Source organism: Callorhinchus milii, unplaced genomic scaffold, assembly GCF_018977255.1.
Source record: "Callorhinchus milii isolate IMCB2004 unplaced genomic scaffold, IMCB_Cmil_1.0 Scaffold17, whole genome shotgun sequence".
NCBI classification, from domain to species: domain Eukaryota; kingdom Metazoa; phylum Chordata; class Chondrichthyes; order Chimaeriformes; family Callorhinchidae; genus Callorhinchus; species Callorhinchus milii.
This window is the reverse complement of record NW_024704758.1, coordinates 2199929-2225926: the sequence shown is the minus strand read 5'-3', so window position 1 is coordinate 2225926 and position 25998 is coordinate 2199929. Positions and strand designations below refer to the sequence as shown.

Here is a 25998-nt window from a genome sequence, read left to right as displayed (position 1 = left end):
AATCCTGAGAAATACTCGGATTCATAATAGTAATAATCATCATCATCCTTGCATTTTATAGCTGCTGTGCGCAACTGGCTGCCTATTTCACCCACAAATACACACTTCAGTGTAAATCCTGTGAAGCGGGTTGATACATCTCAACAACGTGATAAGGCGCTGTGTCAAATGCAAGAATTATTATTGTTATTATTACAATGCCCCACAAGCAGCCGTGGATTGTTGGGGGAATCATTGACCAGGACACTGAGAGAAAGAGAAACTAATTTTCCATCTAAAAGATGCTCAGCAGACAGCCCAAAAGAAGCCTTTGCAACAAACATCCTAGTTTTGACTTTCACTTGACATCACTGTTTTTGAAGGGTAGGGAGCCGAGAGAGAACAAGCGCGGTATTGCGGAAGTGACCTCAAAATTATCTGTGCAAGGCTGGAATTGTGTAGGTAAATTGCAAGTTGTTTCTGATTTAGTAGAATAATTCATTTTGATTTGCAATAAAAATGACGTCAAAATGAAACCCAGTATTAGACTCCCTGCTAATCCAGGGCCCTGGATTCACACAAACAACAACAGAGCGCTTAACCACACCACTTGCAAGTGCAAGCAAACGTCGAACGGGATGATATCGATGCGGCACCAGGGGTTCTCTCTTATGTGCCTAAAGGTGGTACGCATGGCTTGAGACTTGCCGATCTGATCTCTTCTCTTTTTTTTCTCGCTTCACTTTGTCTTCCTCTCCCACAGGATCTTTTTCATTGATCGGACAGACCAGCCTGACTTAGAGGAAGCCAGAGTGTGGATGTTGAATTGACATCCACGCTTCCGCCTATTGTGCATTGCATCCCCTCTGTTGTTCCAGTGGAGTGTTTTTCAGATCGAAAGGGGGCTACTTTGTAATATGACTATAGGCACCTGTCCCTTCGCCTACACTCCACACAGTTCTATAGGTTATTGAACTCTGCATGCGCTTTAGCGGGTCATTGAACTCTGCTGTTTATCCTCTTTCCAATGTCCTTCCCCACCCCCTTTGATTGCTGCATTGGAACATGAGAAGTTTTCACGTGAGAGGGGAAAATGAGTTGGGGGAGGGGAAGTTTCCTGGAATGAACCTAGGTCAGCAAACTTGTAATAAAGTGGGATAACCCACAGCCTACATCCTCCAGTACGTAGAAGGTTGAAGGTTCCAGGATTTTTAAAATTACCTGGGTAAAACGGAGCAATTATTTCCACTGGTTGGTGAGTTGGCAATTAGAGGGGCATTCTTTTAAGGTTATTAAGAAAGGAGCAAAAGGGGAGACGCCAGATGGTTTATTTAGGATTTGGAATTACACAGAGGGTTTAATTAGGATTTGGAATTGCACAGAGGATTTATATAGGATTTGGAATGTCTTTTCTAGAATGGTATTGGAGGCAGAGTCCATGTTAGCTTTTAAAGGGGAATTAATATAAGAACTGAAACTGGGTTCGATTTCTGGGTGGGGCGAAACCTTAGGTAAGTTTCCTTGCCCTATACGCCTCTGTTTACCTAGCAGTAAGTAGGAACCTGGTTAGTCGATTGACGGATCGCTTTCCGGTGGTAATAATCCCTTAAAAAATAATACCAATAATTCGGTCATTCATTCCATGACTGTTTGTGGGGCACTGCTGTGCGCAATTCACTGTCGGGTTTTGCCTATAAAATATACAATCAATTACAGTAAATCCTGTGTAGTACTTTGAACCATCTCAAGGATGTGATAAGGCGTTATATCCAATGCAAGGAGAATTATAAAAGGTTATGTGTGTGTAGGTAGGTGTGGGGGGGAGGGGTTGCGGTTTATCATCTGAGAAAAAATAAAGTAAAACCTCTAGATTTTATAGTTTGTGCTGCACAAACATTTCATTATAAATTGGCAACTTCAGTGCGGGAGAATACAAATTCTCACGATGCCAAAAGGCGCGTAATCTCTTCTGTCTCGGGTACGATGAGTTTTCCATCCGTGACAATGTTTACTGATTTCATTCCCATCTCTCCTCCCTTATTCTCTTGTCTTGCTCGGTTTGCCATTGGTAAAACAGCTTAGCGCATAACATGTGATGGTGTGGTTTTTGCAATTGACTTGCTGGGTAATTGTGATACTGAGCCGTACTGATCAGGAATGTTCCACATTTCATCTTGAATTAGCTGATTGTAGCTTTTTTTGGTGTCTGACATGCGCGGAAACCCAGCGCCGTGCTTAAGAGTCTCCAAACCCAACTGAGAATTCCACGCATCCCACCTACACATGGGAATCTCAGAGATGAGAGAGGAAGGAGGTTGTTGGCAATGGCGGCAATACATTTCGCCTCAACCTCCCTGGACTAAGAACGTCAGCCACTGTTAATCTTTATTGCTGAGCTGTGCTGGAAATTGCTCGTACGCTGATGATGCCATCAGCCATGACCCATCGCCTAGCGCGTGTAGATGTGTTCTGGAGAGAAGCGGAGAAATTGTGCAAAGAAAAATTTATTGCACCTCAATCGATGATGGTTTGACGATGACTGCAGTGTCGTGACTGCTCTGTAACCTGCTCTGATAAGGATTTGCATGCAATCCCTCTAACCTTTGGGATGGAAATGAAATTCCATAGCGCTAAACCACAGGCGTTGTACAATCTACCCCCCACTGGATATAACGAACTGAGATGCACGTGTCTTATTTTGTCTGTAATCAGCCAGCTCATTGTCCAGCACATATGCTTATATAGCCGAAGTTCAATGTGCGCGGGTTGTGTGCCAAGTGACTCCTTAGGCAATCTCTCACATGTGTTTTTTATGTTGGTGGGTGTGTGGGGGGGATGGGTTGGAGGTGGGTGTGTAGAGGGAAGGGTTGGAGGTGGGCGTGTGGGGGGGAGGGGTTGTTGGTGGGTGTCTGGTGGGGAGGGGTTGGAGGTGTGTGTGTGGGGTGGGAGAGGGCTTGGAGGTGTATGGGTGGGGGGAGGGGTTGGAGGTGTGTGTGGGTGGGTCTGTGGGAGGTTAGGGGTTGGAGGTGTGGGTGGAACTGGGGGGGTGGGTTAGAGGTGTGTTTATGGGGGGTGTGGGGGGAGGGGTTGGAAGTGTGTGTGTATGGGTGGGGTGGGGTGGGGGGGTAGTGCAGCCGGATGGGAAGAGGTCAGGCTCAGCTGTGTCGCTCTCTACAGTCGAGTGGCGCTGCCAACACTCACCGCCAAGGCTCAGTATATGGACAGTGGCCACTCTGGTGGGAGGGAATGTGGATTCGCACTCCAGCGTTAGAGAGAGCCTGACCTGTAGGTGAAGCTGAATATACTAACGCTCTAATAACGACCACCCCGCTCAGCGGGCTCCAGCCTGCTCCATGTCCCCCGCTCTGCCCGCCCCCACCATCGGCAGTCGGGACTTCAGCATCTCTGCCCTCACCCTTTGGAACTCCATCCCACAGTGCCTTTGCCTTTCCCCCTCCTTTGCCTCCTTCAAGGCCCATCTCCAGATGCTTCTCTTCGACCCTGCCTTTGGTCACCCTCCTACCCCCACCCTTCCTTCCCTCCACCCCTCCTGTTCCCAGTCACCAGCTCGGATCCAAATCCTTGATTGACCAGCGCCTTGGGATGTCCTCCCGACGTGAAAGGCACTGTACAAATTAATCTGTTGCTGTTGTCCTTTTTGGAGGAAAATCTCACTTGATTTTGATGAGAGTTTGTTCTGTAACTCACTGAGACTGATCGCGGTGGGGAAATCAAGAGGAAGCTAGATCTTCACATGAGGGAGAGGGGAAAGAGAAGGGTGTGGGGGCGAGTATATACAAAAAAAGTGGGTGGAGACCTGCACAGACAGGTCGGGTCAAGTGGCCTGTTTTCCGTCATGTACAAATCTGGTAAACCTTGGTAAAACTGAGGCTTAGTTTATGATTTTGCTGCAGAGTTGCCTTGCCAAAGAGTTGGGTCCTAAATTGAGATGTTTTTTCACGATTCTGTGCTATCTTAAATGTTTAGATGCAGGTTATGGCCAATTTGGGGCCTGTTATGGAGAATGTGTCGGGGTCTACAGTTGCCAATAGTCTATTGCCATCGTCGTCGTGAATTACATTGAATTACAGTTCCGCGTGTGGCTGGTGATCCCTAAATTGCAGCAAGCACACGGGGTGTGACCGACCTATTGCACTTATAAATACTACCATTTTGGCAACCGTTCAAAGTCTTGCCATGCGTGCATTGCTGACTTCATGTATCAGGGGAACTGGCAATTGGCCAACTCATGAGCTTGCAGACCAAAGGGCAGCAAGGAACGGAATGTGCCTCCAAGCTTGCCATGCCCCCCCCACCCACCCCCCCCCCCCCCCCTCACTGCTCGGTATGGTTTTGTTTTTTTTGTACCACATGCGAGAAAGGGGGAAGGGGAGTAGAAAGGAGAGGAGTTGGAGGGTGGTGGCTCAGTGTGTAAGGACGTAATTATCACACGAGACCAAAAAGAAAACCTGCAACATCCCGTTCGCGAGTCACGAGAGTGACAGGTGTGTCAACATGTCGAAGGCGTACACTGAAGTTGGCAAGGGGACCAATCTTTCAGAGAATTCTTGGTACTTCGTAGAACTGCAATACTGTGGAAGCAGAACGCTGGAGTATTGGAAGGGTTGATGATACATATACTGTACTGTGTACTCTGTATATATTAAAAAAACGTTTTTGCAACACACATTACATAACACACACACAAACACACACATTGCACAACACACACACACACACACATCATTTGTGATGTCCTGCCTTTGCTTTGAAATGGCTGGAATTTGATGCAAGTGTTCCGCACTTGTCCATCTTTATGGGACTGGACGCAGTTAATGAGGCCAGTGGTGGAGCGCAGCACATTTCACAGGATGGGGACTAGACACAGATGGGTGGGTTCGCTGGGCTTCCGTTTGATATATCGACTTATGGTGGAGACGTCTCAAAACGCCTCTCAGATTATACTGTAAAGCGAATTGACTGTATATTTTGTGGGCCAAACACGGCAGCCAACTGCGCACAGCAGCGTCCCACAAACAGTCGTGGATTAAATGCCCAAATCATTCAAATACCAAATACATCCTGTTGACACGTCTTGAGATGTTTGGTCAACATAATCGGGCGCTCTATTAATTTTTAATTATAATTATTATTATTATTCTCATTGTGTTTCTATGCTTTTCCTTCAGGGGAATCTGGCTCCAACATTATTGAAGTGTCTAAGGAGGCTCGCAAGAGGTTTCTTGGCCCTCTCCACCCTTCCTTCAACTTGGTGAAAATCATTCGCAGTCGGCTTTACAAAACCCTCCCTGACAATGCGCACGAGTTAGCAACAGGCCGCCTGGGCATTTCCCTGACCCGAGTGTCCGACGGAGAGAACGTGCTGGTGTCCGTGTTCAACAGCAAAGAGGATCTCGTTCAGGTAAGCAACAACAACAACTTGCATCTCTGTAGTGGCCTTCAGGCAGGATAGCGTCCCAGAGCGCTTGACAGTGGCGGAGCACAATGCTGAGCTGGGTGGGAGGTGACCGTAGGCATGGGTGGAGAGTAAGCACGCCGGTTACTAGAGGCTCTCTGAACGCCATTTGGTTTCCGAGTCTCTTTGCTCGGACGTTGGGTCTGTTGACTCGAGGGTTTTGCTTTCCCAGGGCTTACACAGGGCTGGATGCTGGGGCCTAACCACAGATTTGTCTCTATTACCTATTAACTGCTGCATTGTGCAGAGAAGCGAGACAACATCTCCTCTTTAAAGATCACCACCGCCCTTCATACGATCTGTGCCATCTCAGCATCAGCCAAAAGGCCACGATTTTTGGGGTCTTTTTTTTTCGTTGACGCTTTAAAAACTTGGCATTATCATGTCTTCTTTAATCACATTGCAATAAAGTACCACTTGGTTGAGAAAAAAAGAAGGCACTTGGTATTAAAGATAAATTAGCGGGATTTACAGAGGGTTGAGGTGAAAGGTGGAATGCAAAGACTAGGGGCAAATAGATTGGACTTGGAGATGGGCTGGATTTAGTCAATGGCTTAAAAGTGGGATCTCTGTTGTTTTCCATTTGTATTAAAATCACGAGAGGTGATATGATGGCATAGACCATATGTAGGACACTGTGGGTCTTTGAGATAAGATGTTGCCTCGCTTCTCTGCACAGCGCAAGTTGCGAGCAGCTATTGCCATAGAAGCAAACCTGTGTTTCGCCACCTGTGTTTCAAAAGCAAAGCATTCTTCATGCCTAACAGAAACTGGCTTTGCAGAAGGCCTAAAATTTGACCCTATTCCTTACATAAGAAACAACTGTGAGCTCTAATCTATCGAGCGACCTAGATCCCTAGCAACGTTTTAATGAGTTATTTTGATGATTGAGTAATTAATGCTGTGCAAACAGGAGGCTTGTGGAGTCCTGTAACTCAGTGGTTAGAGCACTCGCTTCGCAAGCGAGAGATCTGGGTTCAATCCCAGGCAGAGGGCGAAACTTGGGCAAGTTTCCTTACTCCACACAGAGCCTAATAATAATCCCTCCAAAACCAAAAACAATAATAAATTGGTCATTTTCAATCTACGACTGTTTGTGGGACATTGCTGTGCGCAATTGGCTGCTGCGTTCGCCCACAAATATACAGTCAATTCACTTTACAGTGTGTTCTGTGAAGAGCTTTGGGACGTCCTCCCGACGTGAAAAACGCTATATCAAATGCAAGGATTATTATTGTTATTTACAGTCTATTCTGTGAAGCGCTTTGAGACGTCTAGAAGACGTGAAAAGCGCTATATCAAATGCAAGGATTATTATTATATTTAAAACTGCTGTACTAACCTATTTGCTACTCTCCCCCTAGGCCTGTATATGCAGCACATTTATCCCCGTGTACTGTGGACTGATTCCTCCAACATTGAAAGGAGTGGTAAGTTGAAGTGCAAGTGAGGAAAGGCAGAGGGAATGGAGAGACTGTGTTTGGGGAGGTGCTCAAGGTTATAATACTCAAGGGATTTGATGTCACTGTAAACGTGCAGCTTTACTCTCACTGTTAGCTATCATTTGATCCTCTTAACTCCGTTACAGACCTTGTGATGTCTTTCCAGTCATTGTTTGTTGTCTCTTTGTTTGAGGACAGCATGATTTCTCATGCCAGACTATACAGCTATGATGCAATACAAAGTGCATTTCTGTCTACATGTTTGTCCATCTCTTTCCCCACCTGTCACTATGACTCCTCATCATTGATAACCACAGAAAGACGTAGGTTTGAATGGGAAGAAACTAAAGGAAATTGCAAAATTGGCATCTTACGGTCTGTACTATTCAGCCTATGCAGAGATAATAACAACAATAATAATAATGATAATAGTCCTTGCATTTAATATAGAGCCTTATCACGTCTTCAAAATATCTCAGGGGCTTTGCAGAATATTTTATGGACGAAATACGGCAGCCAATTGTGCACAGAAGTGTCCCGCAAACAGTTGTGAATTGAGTGACCACATTTTTTAAAAGGAATTATTAGATGTCTATGTGTATAAGGCTCTTTCAGCTTAGCATACTTCCTTTTAAAACCAAATTAAAAGTTTCATATTGGTTCTACGGTTCCCCATCCATATTGTGCAGCTGCTTTGTCAGCGAACTTGATCCCCCGGCATCTCTTCCTGGATTTGTATTTGAAGGGGAATAGTGTACACAAATGAACAATGAGAAAAAGCAGAGAAATAGTAATAATGATAAGAATCATTGCATTTAATACAACAACTTGCATTTACGTAATGGCCCTCACGCAGGGTCGTGTCCCAGAGTGCTGAAATGTAGTTAATACACTTTAATACAGCATATATTACATCGGGAGGATGTGCCAGGATTTACTGTAAAGCGTAGTGATTGCCTTTAGAAGTAGAATTAAATTAATGAAGATACCTCCATTCAATTGGCTGCCGCATTTCGCCCACAAAATATAGAGTCAATACACTTTACAGTATATCCTGTGAAGCGCTTTGAAACGTCACAAAGATGTGATAAGGCGCTATATCAAATGCAAGGATTATTATTATGAAAGAGAGAGAGAAAGCATAGGATCAACAGGCTGAATGGCATCCTCTTTGTAATTGCCATAATTCCCAGTACACTTGAACTGGTCACTGGAGACATGCAAAGAACGCTGTGATATAACTTTCTCCTTTCTCGTTCATCTTTTTCTCTTTGTAGCCCTTTCTCCATAAGGTTACTGTAAAAATGATCAATGCATTCGATATGATGCCTGTAGAATATAATGGAATTATATTATTATGTATTATATATTTTATTATTATAATGCCTATCTTGTCAAGGTCTCAAAGTGCTTTGCAATAAGTGTAGTGAGTGGTTATGTACAAAAGAGACAAAAGCAGCAGCCAATTTGGCACAGCGATGTCCACAAATAGCCAGGAGGTGAACGACCAATTTATCTGGAGAGTTACTGGTCAGAAACTCCCTTCTCTTTTTTGAGTCGTGTCATGAGATCTTACTTTTGGTGGCAAACAAACTCATCCCTGTGAAGCGAGGCGATGGGAGATTCAACACGACGTGAAATTTCAGCCTGATCGCTCACCTGTATCGCTGCTGTCAGCACTAATGTCAGCTTTAAATGGATGAGCTGTGAGCAGCCAGTGATTCAGGTCACGAATCTCCTGTTGCAGGAATTGAAGTGTGTGTGTTCAAACAAGTAAATACAGGCAAGATACTTAATTTGATATTAAACTTTGTCTCTGTTCAATGTGTAATGTCTTTTCCAGTCGTTCCACTGCTAACGTGACAGAGCACTTGCTAGGAGGTTAGCATTTGCGCAGTCTTCCAAGATAAAGTTGTCATTCACTGTAACAGTGCATAGGAGCGAGCCCTACAGTCTTTGCCATCATTAAACACTGGAGCTCGATACTGTGATGGCAGGTTGTTCGAGTGGGCATTCAGGAAGGATGAGATCAAATGGGCTGAAGAGCCTTCTTCATCCAGACCAATCTTGTGATGTTGATAAACGCAAGGAAAAGCTTTAATCACATCTCCCAGCCTTTCTCTTGCATCCCTTTAACAGCCTTACACGATGTGTACAGCATAGTATATTCATCTCTGATCAGTTGATTCTGTCTGTGTCTCCCATGCAGTCGTTCCATTTTCTCACCATCCTGTGCACAAAGGATTGCTTAATATAGTATTTACATCTATTTTTAAAATCCAGAACTGGGTTGCTCAAGAGAGAAGACACCTTTTTGTACAGCATTCTAGATGATACACTCTAGAGGGCACAAGTGGGATAGAGAAAGCAAAAACGATTGAATTGAGAGCAGGGTTTATTTTCCAAAGGACAGGCCCTGAAATCTATTGTATGTTTAGTTACCGTCTATTTTATATTTAGTTTCATGTACATACGTACACTGTGGCACTACTCAAAAAGAGAAGGCAGTTTGTCTCTCTGGGTGTCCTGGCCAACAATCCTCCAAATAAAATTGATCACTCACTCCGTAGCTGTCTGTGGGACACTGCTGTGGGCAAACAGTACATTCTGTGAAGACAACTTTTAAGACATTGTTGACAACGTGGTAAGGTGCTATATCAAATGCAAGCATTATTATTGAAGGTTGCACCTTAAGATTGTTATATTTTCTTTAGATAGCGACTCTTTCATTATTTTTACTTTTGTAACCCTCTTCAGTCCGAAATTGTGATTCTAATATTTAGCTTTTGATGTATACGATTCGTGCTCTGTCCCCATGTCATGGGAATTCTGCCGGTTTATTCCCCACTTTTCCCCTCCTGCCCTCGCTCAAGCATTGGGAGGCTGAGGACCATTCAACAACAACAAAATTACATTTCTATAGCGCATTTCACGTCAGGAGGACGTCCCAAGGCTGGACAGACAGAGTTTCAGACCAGAGCTAAGGGTCGGGGTGGGGGAGCGGAGGGCAGGGGAGAAACAGGGAGATCGAAAGCACAGTTGAGATGTGTCTTGAAGGTGGCGAGGGAGGGGGCGAGGCACAGGGACTGCGGGATGGAGTTTCAGAGGGTGGGGGCAGAGTGGCAGAAGGTCCGCCCGCCAATAGTGGGACGAGCGAGGCAGGGGACGTGAAGCAGGCTGGAGTCTGCTGAGCGGAGGGAGCGAGCAGGATGGCAGGGGGTTAGGAGGTCACAGAGGTAGGAGGGGAGCAAGACCATGGAGGGCTTTGAAGGTGAGGACCAGGATCTTGAACTGTATCCTTTGTGTGATGGGAAGCCAGTGGAGTTGGGCAATGATGGGGGTTCAACATTCAACAGTAACAACAACAACTTGCATTCTTATAGCGCCATTTATGCAGAGCAGTGTCTTGGAGCGCTTAACAGTAGCGGAGCCTAATGCTGAGCGAGGGGAAGGGAAGGAGAAGGTGCCCATAAGAACAGTCAAGAGCAAGGTCTTCAGTTGTGATCTGAAAGAGGGAAAGGAGGGGGCAAAGCGGAGGGATTGGGGGAGAGCGTTTCAAAGCTTCGGGGCTTAAAGCACCAAACTCTACTGCCCCAGCATCTCCCCATGGTCCTCCTACTCTGTAAGGCTTTGGTGCTACATTGGGAGATACATTAACGGCATTAATTATTAACCAGGGACCTTGATGTTTATGATAACGTTGAAATACCGGACACATCTCTGAACCCTGAGTCATACTTTAAAATACGATAGTTCATAGAACAGTCAAAAAACAAGTAAACATCTGGCAGTGCTCGTGTGGTAAATACCTTTTAGTTATACGTCATTTCTCCTCGCTTCCCTGTTGATCGTAGAGAGAAGTGGGTGTTTTTGTTGATTCATTGGATTCAAAGAAGTGTTATTTAAACGTTTAAGGAGAAGTCGCTGTTTTGCGGAATGTTTATGGACAGGAAAGTTTATCCAACCCCGTGTGCATTACTACAACACCAACAACTTATTTATATAGCACCCTTCACGCAGGATAGAGTCCCAGAGCACTTTACAGTGGTGCAGCCTGACACTGAGCCAGAGACGACAGGATTCCACAAACAGTCGTGGATTGAGTAACCATATGCGTTTTTTTAAAGGGATTTATTATCCCCAGAAAAGTGATCCGCCAATAGACTAACAACTGGGTTCCTACTTACTGCTAGGTAAACAGAGGCGTTTCGCCCTGCCTGGGAATCGAACCCGGGTCCTCTCACTTGTGAGGCGAGTGCTGCAACCGCGAGTGAGTGCGGAATATAGCTTAGATGCTTTCCGAGGGTAATTGTGCCAAATAAATAAGTAAATAAAGAAATAAATAAGTAAATAAAGAAATAAATTAGTAAATAAATAAGTAAATAAAGAAAGAAAGAAAGAAAGAAAGAAAGATTTTCACTCAATCCACGACTGTTTGTGTAATTGGCTGCTATGTTTTTCACCCCCAAATATACAGTCGATTCACTTAATAACATATTCTTGAGCGTCTGAACTACGTGATGAGCTATATCAAATGCAAGGATTATTATTATTATTATTCTTGTGTTTAAAATAAAACCCTGTTCCATCCTCTCTCCAGAGATATGTCGACGGTGGTATTACAGACAACCTGCCTCAGTATGAGCTCAAGAACACAATCACGGTGTCTCCATTTGCTGGCGAGAGCGACATCTGCCCTCGCGATCGCTCCAACAACATGCACGAGATGAGAATAACCAACACTAGCATTCAGTTCAACCTGCAGAACCTGTACCGGCTCTCCAAGGCCTTATTCCCACCTGAGCCAGAGGTAACTGCTCCGAGACGCTACTCTGTGCGAAGGGCGCTGTGTAAATGCAACTTGTTGTTTCTGCTGTTGAAGTGTTGCTTTGCTTATGTGAAGTCCTATAGCGTAGTGGTTAGTGTGCTCGCCTCGCAAGCCAGAGGACCTGGGTTTAGATTCCCCAGGCAGGGCAAAACCTTAGGCAAATTTCCGTACCCCACACGCCTCGGTTGCCCTCTCAGTGAGTAGGAACTCAGTTGTTAGCCGATTGGTGGATCGCTTTCAAATCATATTTGTTGGACATTGCTGTGTGCAATTGGCTGCCACGTAACGCCCATAAAATGCACAGTCACTACACTTTACAGTATATGCTGTGAAGTGCTTTGAGATGTCTCAACAATATATCAGATGCAAGGGTCATTATTATTTTTATCCTTTCATACCGAGGCTTCACATATTGACGTGGTTCTCTGCAAAGGAGTGGAGTAAATAGTCTACCGGCGGGTATCTAAATGAGTGAAGTTTTCTGTGATGATTGCAATGTAATAATAGATTTTAATCATGTTGGTTTTGTGTTGTGTTGAGCAGGTGATGAAGGACATGTGCAAACAAGGTTTCAGTGATGCCCTGGACTTCCTCAAGAGGAATGGTGAGTGAGGTATTCCACCTTGGGTTGAGTTTCCCGACTCGAAAGGTGCTTTACGAATATAATTTGTATGTGTTATTGTGCCCGGTGATTAATGAGGCCCATTGACTGTGGAGTTTTGTGGAGTTAGAGCACTCGTTTCGCAAGCGAGAGGACCTGGGTTTGATTCCCGGGCAGGGCGACACGTCTGGCAAGTTTCCTTACTCCTCTAAATGTTACAGATTCAAACAATTGATGGTCCAACAATTCATGTTGCACTTAGTACATTAGCAAATTCAACTACAAGTGCCAAAAAATAATTCCCTAACCATGTCTTTTTGCAGATTAATAAAATGTTGTATTAATCTCCCCAAAGTGGAACTTCTCTTAACCCGTGGGAGGGAGTAAAGGAATGGATGGAGACTCGTGTGGAGTATAAACACCAGCACAGACAGATTTTGTTTCCGAATTGTATCTCCTCTGAGTCCCCTCCCTTGCCTCTTTCAAGACCCGACTCAAGACCCTCCTCTTCGACCACGCCTTCGGTCACCCTCCTACTCCCTACCCTGATTCCAACCACCAGCTCGGGTGTGGATCCCTGACTGTCTAGTGTCTAGGGACGTCCTCCTGATGTGAAAAGCGCTGTGCAAAAGTAATTTGTTGTTGTTGTTGTACATTCTTAGTAAATCGTGGTTAAATTAAGCTTTAGTTTATCTTTGTAAATAATGTTCTATTTCCTTTATCCCACCCCTTCCCTTTTCCACCTTCTCTTCCCTTCCTCCCCTGTTGTTTCTTCTCTGTGCAGCCTTGCTGAACCGACCAACGCTCTTACAGAACCCCTGCCCACGATCTCTGTACGAGTCGAACTGGGTGGAAGAGGAGGTGGAGGTGATGGAGATTGCAGAAGGGAATCAGGCCGGCGCCATGTCCGAGAACAACAATAGGATCATGGAACACATGCCACCCCGCCTGCACCAAGGTGAGCAATCCACATCTTGTGGAGTCCTGTAGCTCAGTGGTTAGAGCACTCGTCTCGCAAGCGAGAGGACCTGAGTTCGATTCCCAGGCGGGGCGACACGTTAGCCAAGTTTCGTTACTCTGCTTATTTAGTAAGAACCTGGTTGTTAGTCAATTGACGGATCGCTTTTCCGGGAGTGATAATCCCTTTTTAAAAAAATTAATAATTATAATTTGGTCACTCAATCCACAACTCTTTGTGGGACACTGCTGCACACAATTGGTTGCTGCGTTTCACCCACAAAATGTAGAGACACTTCACTTCACAGTATATTCTGTGAAGCACCTTGAGACGTTTCGACGACGTGATAAGGTGCTATATCAAATGCAGGGATTATTATTGCTATTATTACCTGCCTCAGCTTCAGGAAGGTTCACCTATAGACTCCGAATCAATCTCTGAGTCGCCGAGATTCTCGCCTAATGCAGCGACTTAGTCATCGGCTCCGCCAGGGTTTTAACACGAGGGCAATTCTGAACGAGGGGAAATTCTAATTGTGAACACTCAGCAAGTCTTTGCACAATGAGTCACTTTGTGGTACGGTGCAGGCAGTTTAGCTTCTCGTGCCAGGAAAGTCTTACAGGCGGCCATGAGATGAATGGCTCAATTTAATCTGGTTTTCTAGTCGGGGAATACAGATGAGAGCAGACCTTCGCTGAAAGAGACGGATTGACAAGAGCTCAGATTACTTAAAACTCAAACCACTTTAATCACGCACCTCACCCTGCTTGCTCAGCATTTGGGAGCAGTTTCTCTACGATGCTCCCAACGACCTCAAGTTCCACCATTTTGACGACGTGCAATGTTACTTTTTCGTCAAAGTGTATTTGCTTTATGTTGTTTTCTTCCCCAGGCCCCCAACCCCCCCCCTCCCCCCCAACCTTTGGAACACCATCCCTCAGTCCTTTCGCCTCGCCCACCCCAACTCCCCTATCTCCACCATTCCAATTGCCACCTTCAGTGCCTGTCTCAAGATATTCTTTGGTCGCCCTCTTCCCCCTACCCTCCTGATCCCAACCCCCTGACTGTCTTGGACGTGAAAGGTGTTATAAAAATGTGACTTTTTTTATCTAACAACACCTTTGCTTCCACGTAGCGCTGACGGACGCCTGCACTGAAAGCAAGAGTCTCTGCTCAGTTGTCTCCAACATGCTGCCCGTTCGCCTGGCCTCAGTCCTGATGCTTCCCTACACGCTGCCGGTGGAATCCGCAGTCTCGCTCACCGTGAGGTAAGTGGACGCTGACCCTCTGCGCTCGCCCACGAAACACACAGTCACTACGCCAGGAGGTACATTTTGGCAAAGGGGAGGGTGTGCGAGAAAGGACCGACCTCTCTCACTGTACACAGCCTTGTGTGGCCTGAACAGCACTATACAACCTGAGCGTGTAAATCTCACCAAGTATCTCAGTATAACTACGGGGGTGCTTTGCTCAAGTTCCTATTCCGCGAGTTAATTCTTTGGAAAGGTGAGACAGTCCATACACACACACACGCGTGCGCACATACACACACGCGCGCACAAGCGCACACAGACATGCCAAATGCATGCACGCGGAAGGATTTAATGATGAACTTCCGGTTCCCGCAGGCTTCTCATGTGACCTTCGCCTGTTTTTTGCTCCGCTAGGATCCTCGAGTGGCTGCCCGACCTGCCCAGCGACGTGGACTGGATGAAAGATCAGATAAGCAACGTCTTGTGGTACTTTGTGAAGAACGCCAAGGCCAGGCTCGGACACAGCCTCAACGCAAGGTGAGGGCACATATGGCTCGTGTGGCAACAATTGATCACAGTTTCGCCCACAAAAATCCTCTTAAGAGTATTGGTTAGCGAGCGAGAGGACCTAGGTTCGAATCCCGGGCAATGTGAAACCAGTTAATTGGCAGATCGTGTTGTGGAATAATCATCCCTTAAAAAAATTATAATAATAATTTGTTCACTCAACCCATGGCTGTTTGTGGGACACTGCGGTGCGCAATTAGCTGTCGCATTATGTGAAGCGCATTGAGACATCTCAACGACGTTATAAGGCGCTATATATAATGCAAGGATTATTATTATCAGTATTATGATCTCCTGTGATTCGATTTGGGACATCTCGAGGACATGACAAGGCGCTATACCAAACACACAGGGTTTATATTGAAGTCGCTGGGAACACTCAACAGTGTTCATCAGAACTCAGGGTCAGAACTTGGAGTCGTGGACCCGAAACATTGACTCACTTTCCTTTCTCCATAGATGCTGCCTGACCTGCTGAGTGTTCCCAGCGACTTCTGTTTTTGTTTCAGATTTCCAGCATCTGCAGCATTTTGCGTTTCGCAAGGTTTATATTTATTGCCAAAACGCGGCTAGGAAGCGAAATAAAATGATGAAGCACCGAGGCTAAACCGTACAGAATAATTTAACTCAAATTGAACGTAGTCTTACTTCCAACACCTTTTAAATAACCATTAAAAGCCGCGTCTCGTTCTCATTCACCTGCCGCCTCCTGTGTTGCAGCGCCTTGGGACATCCTCCTGACGTTTGTTGTTTGTTGTTGTTGCTGTTGCAGGCTGCACTATAACCTGGAGTTCCACAGGACCAAAAGCCTGTTCCTACCCTCGCGAGGATTGTCCTCTTACGAGTCTGTCCGCAAGTGGGTGAGGAGCAATACCTCGGTGATGGACCTGATCGTGAAGTGTGAAGAGTACCAGCGACAGCTGTGGCCGGGCAAGCTCCACATTGACCTCAAAATGCAAGCGTCCATGTGCCAAGAGGACCTGGAGTCAACTGGCTTAGAGATGAAACCCTCTCCACCCTCCTCAGGGGCCAGTATTTGAGTATTAAAGGTGGTGGTGGGCTGCGCCACACAGACTTTCTATCTCTGCTGGGTACCTCTTAGCCTGAAAGTATTTTTTCCTATGTGTGTGTGTGTGAGTGTATAGAATATAACGGGTACTTTTTTTTTTCGAGCGACGTCACGAGCTAAGCCTATGAAGATGCTCTACGTGCATTTCTCTCTACGTAAAACAAAGCCTCTTGTGAAAGCGGCTCGCAGTTCCAGAGGCTGCTTTTGTGCTAAACCTGTAGCGTAGTGGTTAGAGGACTCGCCTCGCAAGCGAGAGGACCCGGGTTCGATTCCCATTCAGGGCGAAACCTTAGGCAAGTTTCCTTACTCCACTCCTCTGTTTACCCAGCAGTAAGTAGGATCCCGGTTGTTACTCGATTGGCGGATCGCTTTCTGGGGGTAATGATACCTTTATATTAAAAAAAATGAATAATGCGGTCAGTCAATCCACAACTGTTAGTGGGACACCGCTGTGCGTAATTGACTGCACGTTTCACCCACAAAATATACAATCAATTCACTTTGCAGTATATTCTGTGAAGAGCTTTGAGAAGTCTCTACGACGTGATAAGGCGTTGTATCAAATACAAGGATTATTATTATTATTAAACCACTTCTCTAGGTAACATTTGTGGCCCTCACCTTTTGCTCGATGTGCAATCTTGTAGAGGGGCACAGCCATATACTAACCACTGCACATTCAGACTCAGGTGAGGCTTCTTACTTACCCTGTGGCGCAATTGGTAGTAAACATTTCTCCTTAAATTTAATATTCATAGCCCACAACAATTCAGTGCAAATTATGTGTTTCTTTGTATTGGTTCCCGTCTGCCTGTTCAGGTGGACGTTAAAAGATACCTGTGGCTGTTCGAAAAGAGGAGGGAGTTTCTCTCTTCCGCTGTCCTGGCTGACAAGCCTCCCCAAAAACTAGTCATTCACTTCATGGCTGTTTGTGGGGCATTGCCGTGTGCAAATTGGCTTCCACGTTTACCTCCACGGACACAGTCACTGCACTTGCCAGGAAACTCTGTGAAGCACTTTGAGACGTTTCAAGGTATTTAAGGCGCTACATTTAAATGCTAGGATGCTAATTATTATAAATAACAACATGTTGTCACAGAGTAACAAATAGAGAAAAAAATATATAATCGGTCAGTGCAATGTGTCCACGCTTAGATTTGTAAATATAGAGTTTTTTTTTGTTATGTTAAAAATTAGCAGATTTAATCTGGTAATAGAGTTGTGAATGGAATTGGGGAGGGTGGGTGGGGGTGGGGGGGGGAATTGAGAAATAAAGATGGGTGCTTAATATTGGGAAAAAAACAATTCTGATGGAGGAGAAAAAGAGCGAGGTGAGATGCATTTACATAGATAAGTCTTTCTAGTAAGGTGCTTAACTACTCACCAAACCACTTGCTGTTGATACCTCGTCGCTATCCATAGGAACCAAATGATCAGATAGCTTCACATCATTGTAACAAGTCTATGCAGATTGATGCACTTTTTTATGACGCCCTTTTTGGGGGGGGGAGACTCATCAAATTCCATCGTTTTAATTCCTTGTACAAATTTCGGCTATTGCCATATATGTGTGTGAGTTTTATTTGTAAATCACTGCAATTAGGAATGCTCAACGTGTGATGGGAAGAGCTCTGGGACGCTAGCCTGCATGAAGGGTGCTACATAAATGCAAGTTGTTGTTGTGAAAACTTGTATGCAGTAAGTTGTTATAAATACATAGGTTATATTATGTTTCTGTAAGATTTTATCTCGTGCTGTTTGACTACTGATGGTTGTGTCTTTTTTAAAAAGGTTATTTTATTTTTTACGTGTTGGCTTCTAACCACTGTTGTTATGTGTTTAAAGAACTTCTTCAGCGTTGTGCATCTCAGTAAACTGAGTTTCCACTCTCCATCTCTCCTGCTCGCTCCAGGTCTCCCCTCTCCTGAAGGGGTTCAACTCTACACCAAGATACTTGGGGCATCCCGTATCATAGTGTTTAGGGTGCTTGCCTCGCAAGCGAGAGGACCCGGGTTCGATTCCCGGAAACCTTTGACCAGTTTCCTTATTCCACACGCCTCTGTTTACCTGGCAGCAAATGTTGGTCGATTAGAGGATCGCTTTCTGTCAGTAATAATCCCTCAAAAAAAATCGGTCATTCTTTCCACGACTGTTTGGGGGACACTGCTGTGCGTAATTGGATGCTGCGTTTCACCCCCTGAATCACAGTCAATTCACTTTGCAGTATGTTCTGAGAGAGGGAAGAGAGATGGGAAAAAACTATTTGTTCCTTTATGCCAATGTCACTGCAACTGGGAATGCAAATCAACATGTGATGGGATTATTTTGGGAGAGCCGTAACTCCAATAAATACTTGTACATAGGCTGCAACTTTGTGACCACTGGAGTTGTGTTTTTGCAGAGTTTGCGGTAACATCCTTGAACACGTGCAATATGCAATTGTGTATATATTTTTTTAATGTGCGTGCGTCTGTGTGTGTACAAAGCAATACGTGTTCTATATATGAACCTTTCACTTTCTGTTTCCCTCCGCCCATTAGAGACAGCTCACCATTGCTGGTGGAGATAGGATAGAATTAACCAAATAAACAGGGTGTGTTCTCTCTAGGGAGGAGAGAGTGCATTTCCCTGTACAGGTGGCATGCATACGTGGCACTCTCATTCTTGTTTGGACACTCTTAAGCAAGATGAGGGATTTCTGTGTGCCAGACGCCCGGCTGACCAAAAAACACAAATGTCTGGATGCCATCGAAATTAGGAATTGTGGAGTTGCACAATAAATGACTTGCTTTTGTCATACCGTATGGGAAAATGCACACAGTGTATAAGGTCCTACCTCCTTCCTGATCTCTCTGTTAAGGTCTTAAATGAGTAGGATCGCTGTCCTGAACTGCACCAGAGGTTTTGACACCATTTCTGTGTTTGTATATACAGTAAACTCCTGATAACTTAACACTCCAAGGAAAAAGGGCTAAGTGACCACTTATCCAGAATGATGAGTTAGGCATATGTATAAATACATAAATTAATGGTACTGGGATATTGAGAGTGTGATGACTAAAGTGATAGTGACAAGTTAAACCAGGATCGAGTTATCAGGAATTTATTGTATTTTGTTTTGGCTGGAACGTAATAAAGTGGGGTTGGGGGGCCAGAAACATATGGTTAAGACAATAGTTTGCATCTGATAAGACATAAGCCTGTGTGTATATAGATTGTAAAACGCCATTCTGAAGTTTGAAGATGAATTTCTGTAAAATGTGATTATTTTGATGAGGGCGGAGGATGGGGAGGTGGACATATAAAGCTTGTTTTGTTTTGGTCAGGAAGAAAGGTTTACATCTCCCTCAGCAAGTTTTTGAAATGAAAACTGATTGAGGTTCCATGTACTTCTCTATATTAACGGTGTGAATAGGTTTTCTAACTGCGGGAAGCCTGCGAAAAGAAGAGAGGAGAGGGCTTTCTGAATGTAACTTGTTTTTAAACTCTCCGGGAATCATTCAGTTATTTCCTTCTCAATGAAACAATTCCTTGAGGTTTGTGTTTTTTAAAAAAAAAACGTTTTACTTTGAATGACTGCCGTGAGCAATCAGATAAACTCGCTCTATTAGCTTGAGTTTCGAAGTCGGTTGGGATGTCTTCTTGAGGTGAAAGGTTCTATATAAATGTAACTTGTTGTAGGTTTCATCTCCCTCTGTTTTCAGAGTCCACCAATATATGAGTCACAGCAATATAATATTTTTACTGCACCTGACAATAACCTATAGGAATTTGTGGATGTGAAACTCTATCTGCAGATCATACTGCAATAAACACAGGAATGCTACCTGTTTGAGTAGCAGTCCCAATTTTTATAATATATATAGATTTGTAATATATATCTAATGATCTCACGCTTTACAATTTAGATTTGGTACGTAGCTTATGCATTCTGCTCTCACAATTACTGCACTGTGGTCTTCACTCTGGTTCGTTAAACCTTTTATTTTGTGTTAATAAAGGGTGAACTAAACTTCGCTGTCTGTGTGACTTTTTGCAACTGTGACTTGGATAAAGTCCCGTAGCGTAGTGGTTAGTGGGCTCACCCGCTATATATAATATATAATAATATATAATATATAATATATAATAATGGTTGATCCACAAGATTAGGGCCCATGGAATTAAGGGGTATATTAGCATGGATTGAAGAATGGCTTAACGCGAAGAAAACAAAGAGTAGGGATAAATGGGTCCTTCTCAGATTGGCGGGATGTGACTAGTGGAGTGCCACAAGGATCAGAGCCTGGGCCTCAACTATTTACAACCTACATCAACGATCTAGGAGTCCTGTAGCTCAGTGGTTAGAGCACTTGCTTTGCAAGTGAGAGACCTGAGTTCAATTCCAGGCAGAGGGCGAAACCTTGGGAAAGTTTCCTTACTCCATACAGAGCCTAATAATAATCCCTCCAAAATCAAAAAAAAACAATAATAAATTGGTCATTTTCAATCTACGACTGTTTGTGGGACATTGCTGTGCGCAATTGGCTGCCGCGTTCGCCCACAAATATACAGTCAATTCACTTTACAGTGCGTTCTGTGAAGCGCTTTGGGACGTCCTCCCGACGTGAAAAGCGCTATATCAAATGTAAGGATTATTATTATTATAGATGAGGACATCGAACTTAATATATCCAAATTTGCGGATGACACTAAACTAGGAGGGAGAGTAAACACCGAGGTTGACATTAAAAAAATGCAAGAAGATATAGATAGGCAGGTGAGTGGGCAAATAGGTGGCAGATGGAGTGTAATGTAGGGACGTGTGAAGTCATCCACCTAGGTGGCAAAATCAGTAGAGCAGATTATTTTTTTAGAAGAGGAGAGACAAGATAGTGTTAGCGTTCAGAGGGACTTGGGTGTCCTTGTACACCAGTCACAAAAAGTTAGTTTGCAGGTACAGCAAGCAACTAGGAAGGCTAACAGTATGTTGGCATTTGTTACAAAAGGGTTAGAATATAAGAGTAGGGAAGTCTTACTGCCACTGTATAGGGCCCTGAGACCGCACCGAGAGTATTGTGTGCAGTTTTGATCTCCTTATTTAAGAAAGGATGTACTCGCCTTGGAGGGGGTACAATGTAGGTTGGTACCTGGGATGAGGGGGATGAGTTATGAGGATAGGTTGAGCAATTTAGGCCTATATTCTCTAGAACATAGAAGAATGAGAAGTGATTTTATAGAAACCTATAAGGTTATTAAGGGGCACGACAGAATAGATAGTGGGAGACTTTTTTCCCTGGTTGGAGAAACTATAACCAGGGGTCACAGTCTTAAAATTAGGCCTAAGCCCTTTCGCACTGAGTTGAGGAAAAACTTCTTCACTCAGAGGGTAGTGACTTTATGGAACTCTCTACTCCAAAAGGGCTGTAGATGCTCAGTCCTTGAACATATTCAAGACTGAGATTGATAGATTTCTTGTGGATAAAGGGATTAAGGGATATGGGGATAAGGCGGGAGGTGGAGTTAGAATAGATCAGCCATGATCCTATTGAATCCCGGGGCAGGCTCGAGGGGCCGAATGGCCTACTCCTGCTCCTAATTCTTATGTTCTTATGTTCTCACCTCACAAGCAAGAGGACCCGGGTTCGATTCCCAGGTGGTGCGAAACCTTTGGCAAGTCTCCTCACTCCACATGCCTCTGTAGCAGTAGGAACCCAGTTGACAGTCGATTGGCAAATTGCTTTATGGGTGTAATAATCCTCCCAAAAAATAAATAAATAAATAAATGTGGTCACTCAATCCACATTGTTTGTGCACAATTGGCGGCCGCGTTTTGTCCACAAAATACACAGTCAATTCACTTTACAATCTATTCAGTGAAGTGCTTTGGCAACTCTCAACAATGTGATAGGGCGTTAAATGCAAGAATTATTATTAAAAGGCAGCTCATTAGCTTTCTGTGTTCCCTTAAACCAGGGGTGGGAAAGAGAGGGCAACAGGGTGGGAGTAGCAATTTAGACGGGGAGAGAGAGATCCCAATGTAATTTAATTTATCACCATTCCATTGTCTGTGACTGACTTTAATCACGTCTTCAGCCTTGAAGTATTGCGTAGGTGTACTTCCTAGGGGAATTGCCATCAGAACAACACTTTGCAGCCTTGGCAACATCCCTTTTAAGTGCTTGGCTTTGCCTCAGTGAGATGAGATGAGTAATAATCCCTCCAAAACAAAACAATAATAAATTGGTCATTTTTCAACCCACGACTGTTTGTGGGACATTGCTGCGCGCAATTGGCTGCCGCGTTTTGCACCCAAATATACAGTCAATTCACTTTACAGCATAATCTGTGAAGCGCTTTGAGACGTCGAGAAGACGTGAAAAGCGCTATATCAAATGCAAGGATTATTATTATATTATGAGTTGGGACAGTACCCAGAGAGACCACAAGAGGACACCAAAGGAACATACAGACACAAATAAACATACAGTAATACTAATGCTTACATTTGATATAGTGTTTTATCAACGTCTTCGAGACGTCTCTAAGCGCTTCACAGAATATACTATCAGGTGAATTGACTGTATATTTCATAGGCGAAATGCGGCAGCCAATTGCGCACAGCAGGGTCCCACAAACAGTCGAGGATTGAGTGACCAAATCATTTTTACTTATTTTGAAGGAATTATTACCCCCGGAAATCGACTGACCACCGGGTTCCCACTTACTGCTAGGTAAACAGAGGCTTTTATTGTGTTTCCTTGCTGGGAATCGAACCCAGGACCTCTCGCTTGCGAGGCGAGCGTCTAACCACGAAGCTACAGGACTCTAATAGAAAGAAGACGACAGTATTAAAACAAAGCCATTGAATATCCATTGTAACCATGACAGTCAGTAGCCTGGTTCCTGAACCAGGTTGGATCACGGTACTACAGGGCACTGCTGATGACAGACCAGTTCTGAACAACAACAGCAACAACTTGCATGTATGTCGCATTCTTCACGCTGGGAAATATCCCACAGCATTTAGGCAGAGCAAGCTCTTTAAACTTCAGGGGATGTTCCTAAGGCTGCAAAGTATTGTTCTGGTAGCAATTTCCCTAGGAGATACACCTACGCAATATTCCAATAACGCACGTCACTGTAAGCTTATTTATTGCAGAATGAGCACACAAAGCAACATAATTTACATTGATACAGCAGCTTTCACACACAGAGAGGATATCTCAAAGTGGCTCACCCAACGGGCTGGGCCTGCAAGGGGGTGGGGAGGAGAGGAACTGAAGAGGGGGGGGTGTGTGTGTGTGTGTGGGTGGGGAGGGGGCGAGCGGGGCAGAGCACAGTCAAAGAGGTACATCTTCAGGCAGGCTTTGAAAGTGGGGAGGGAGGAGGCAAGTTGGAGATGGAGTTCCAGAGGGTTGAGGCAGGATGGCTGAAAGCTCACCCAGTGATTGAAAGAGTGAAGGGACTCTGGGACTCCATCCCACGCAGGTTCAAAAGGCAAAGGTTTGAGTTTGAAGCTCGTTTGATCCTTATTGTGGCCATCAGAGGGTGTTCCTACTCTGGGTAACTGCAACTGGACAAATGACTGTACCTTGTGGAGGTGGCATTATTGCAGAGTAAGTGACCATCTCGGTCTTCTCAGTTTGTTTCATAGGAGTTTGCCCACAAACCGCACAGTTGCTACACTTTGTAATATCTCCTGTGAAGCTTTGAGACACAGAAAGGTTCTGAATCACATGCGAGTATTGCTATTGTGCGAAAACAGACACGAACCCGTCTCCGATGAAGGGCAACACCAGAAATGTTTAGCTTTCTCTTTTACGCCCGCACAAGGCTTGCTTTTCTCTATTCCCATCTTACATTGCGTGCTCAATCTCCTTGAGACATCCCGTTGAAGAAGTGCCCTAGCTTATTTGGTCATTCCACATTATTATAATAATAATAATAATCCTTGCAATTGATATAGCACCTTATGATTGAGATGTCATTGAGACGTCTCAAGGCGCTTCCAGGATATAGTGTCAAGTGGGTTGACTGTGTTCTGTGGGCAAAACTCCTTCCAATATTGGGGATTAGCCTTATTGCTCCTCTGTGTGCTGACCCTGAGGCTTGAAGCAGCCCCTCATATCACACTGTGCAACTTGAACATGATCTCTGGGGCTCTGAACAAAAACACTGCCCAGCATCCTGTTTACCCTTTTTATGGCTGCCTCACACTCTTGCCAGTCACTAAGGCAACAAACAAACAGTCCGAGTTCTCTTTCGACTTCCTGGCCATCCACAGAGGGCGTGTTCCTCCTAATATAATCAGAATTGCGTTCGATAGAGCACCTCATCACGTCGTCGAGACGTCTCAAAGCGCTTCCTGGGATTTCACTGTGAAGTGTAGTGACTGTGTACTTGCAGTTGAGTGCGCCAGCCAAGGCCCCTTCCCTCAAATGCTTGCTTCCTGTATTTTTCTGCCCTGAAATTGCATTTGCCACTGATCTGCCCAGGTGCGTATCACAGTTTGATTGATATCATCTGCATCTGCCTTGCATTGGTTTTACACATACAAGGGTTCCGCAATATTATTCAAATGTCAGTGCTCCCCATTGATTTACATATGAGGCACCACAGGATGCAATAATTATCATAAATATGTAAGTTCATTTCCAATGGTAATTTGTGCTAATGGGAGCAATGCGTTTGCACGAGTCGAGACCTGACAGGACTGTACTGGTGGCGCCCACTGTGTGTGCTGTGTTTTTTGCTGCTTAAACTCCAGCAATATCCACTTAACGCACACCCTGGGCCCCCCAAGCCTTGGCTCTCAGCAACCTGTACCTAATACTCTCCGGAATTCGATAAACGAGAGAGAGAGAGTGCGCGTTCCATTTCAGACGCAGGGAAATTTCCATGTGTGGGTGGCTTACATATGTGGAACTTCTCAGTCTGTTTTGAACACGGTGATAGGTTTCCTCTTGTGTCAGACACTCGGCTGACCAAAGGGGTTATGTCGCTGAGGAACTTGCAGCAGGTCAGGCAGCGTCTATGGAGAGAGGAAAATGAGTTAACGGTTCAGGTCGATAACTTTTTGTCAGAACTGACCTGCTGCGTGTTCCCAGTGACTTCTGTTTTTATATCAGATTTCTAGCATCTGCAGTATTTTGCCTTTTGTTAAAGGGTTTATGTTATGACTGATGACCTTTAAGACACATTGACAAAAAAAAATTCTCAGGAGATTGAATGGGGATTATTTGGAAATATTCAGTCCCTGAATGGGTTTCAATTATAAGCAGTTATTCAAATCATAACCAGAAGATACATAACATTGATTGAGAGATTAAATAGTAATTGAAGCTGCTGTTGACTTAAATGGGTGACACTTAGTAACAGACAGAACATGTCACAATAACTGTAAGTGGGGGGAGTGAAGTCACCCAATCAAATCTAAATTGGGGGGTGTCCTGGAGAGAGAGAGAGAAAAAAAGAGAGGGGCTGGAAGCAATCTTAAAGCAATACAATACAATCAGAAGGCAAATATGCACTCACAGAGGCGCTGTGTGTAAATAGCAGTGAGTAAGAGAGAGAGAGAGAGAGAGACAGATACCAGGCATTTGCACGCAAACACAGTTTAGATATTTTTGCGTTTGTGTTTAGACTTTCCCAGGATTGATCCAGTGTTCAAAAGGCTAAGGAGAGAGAGAGGAGAGACACACACACGATAAGTCACTTGCTCTCCTGACGTCCATACTTGGAAAGTTACAGATCTGGAGCAGCTGACAATAGAGCTAATCTGCTTTGCAAAAGTGGATTGCTCTCTCTCTCCCTCCCTCTCTCTCTCCCTCCCTCCCTGCACTC

At 44.6% G+C, this 25998-nt stretch overlaps 1 protein-coding gene across 1 annotated transcript; it reads left to right on the top strand.

The window, feature by feature from the left end:
- Positions 1-5168: 5168 nt before the first annotated feature.
- pnpla2 (patatin-like phospholipase domain containing 2) lies at positions 5169-16435 on the top strand (the record flags this gene model as incomplete). The annotated part of the gene is given in 8 exon segments (XM_007904796.2): positions 5169-5401; positions 6820-6885; positions 11498-11707; positions 12269-12329; positions 13111-13284; positions 14420-14552; positions 14952-15074; positions 15877-16435. Coding segments are annotated over 8 exon segments (1268 nt in total), but the record flags the coding sequence as incomplete, so codon positions are not given.
- Between the last annotated feature and the right edge of the window lie 9563 nt (positions 16436-25998).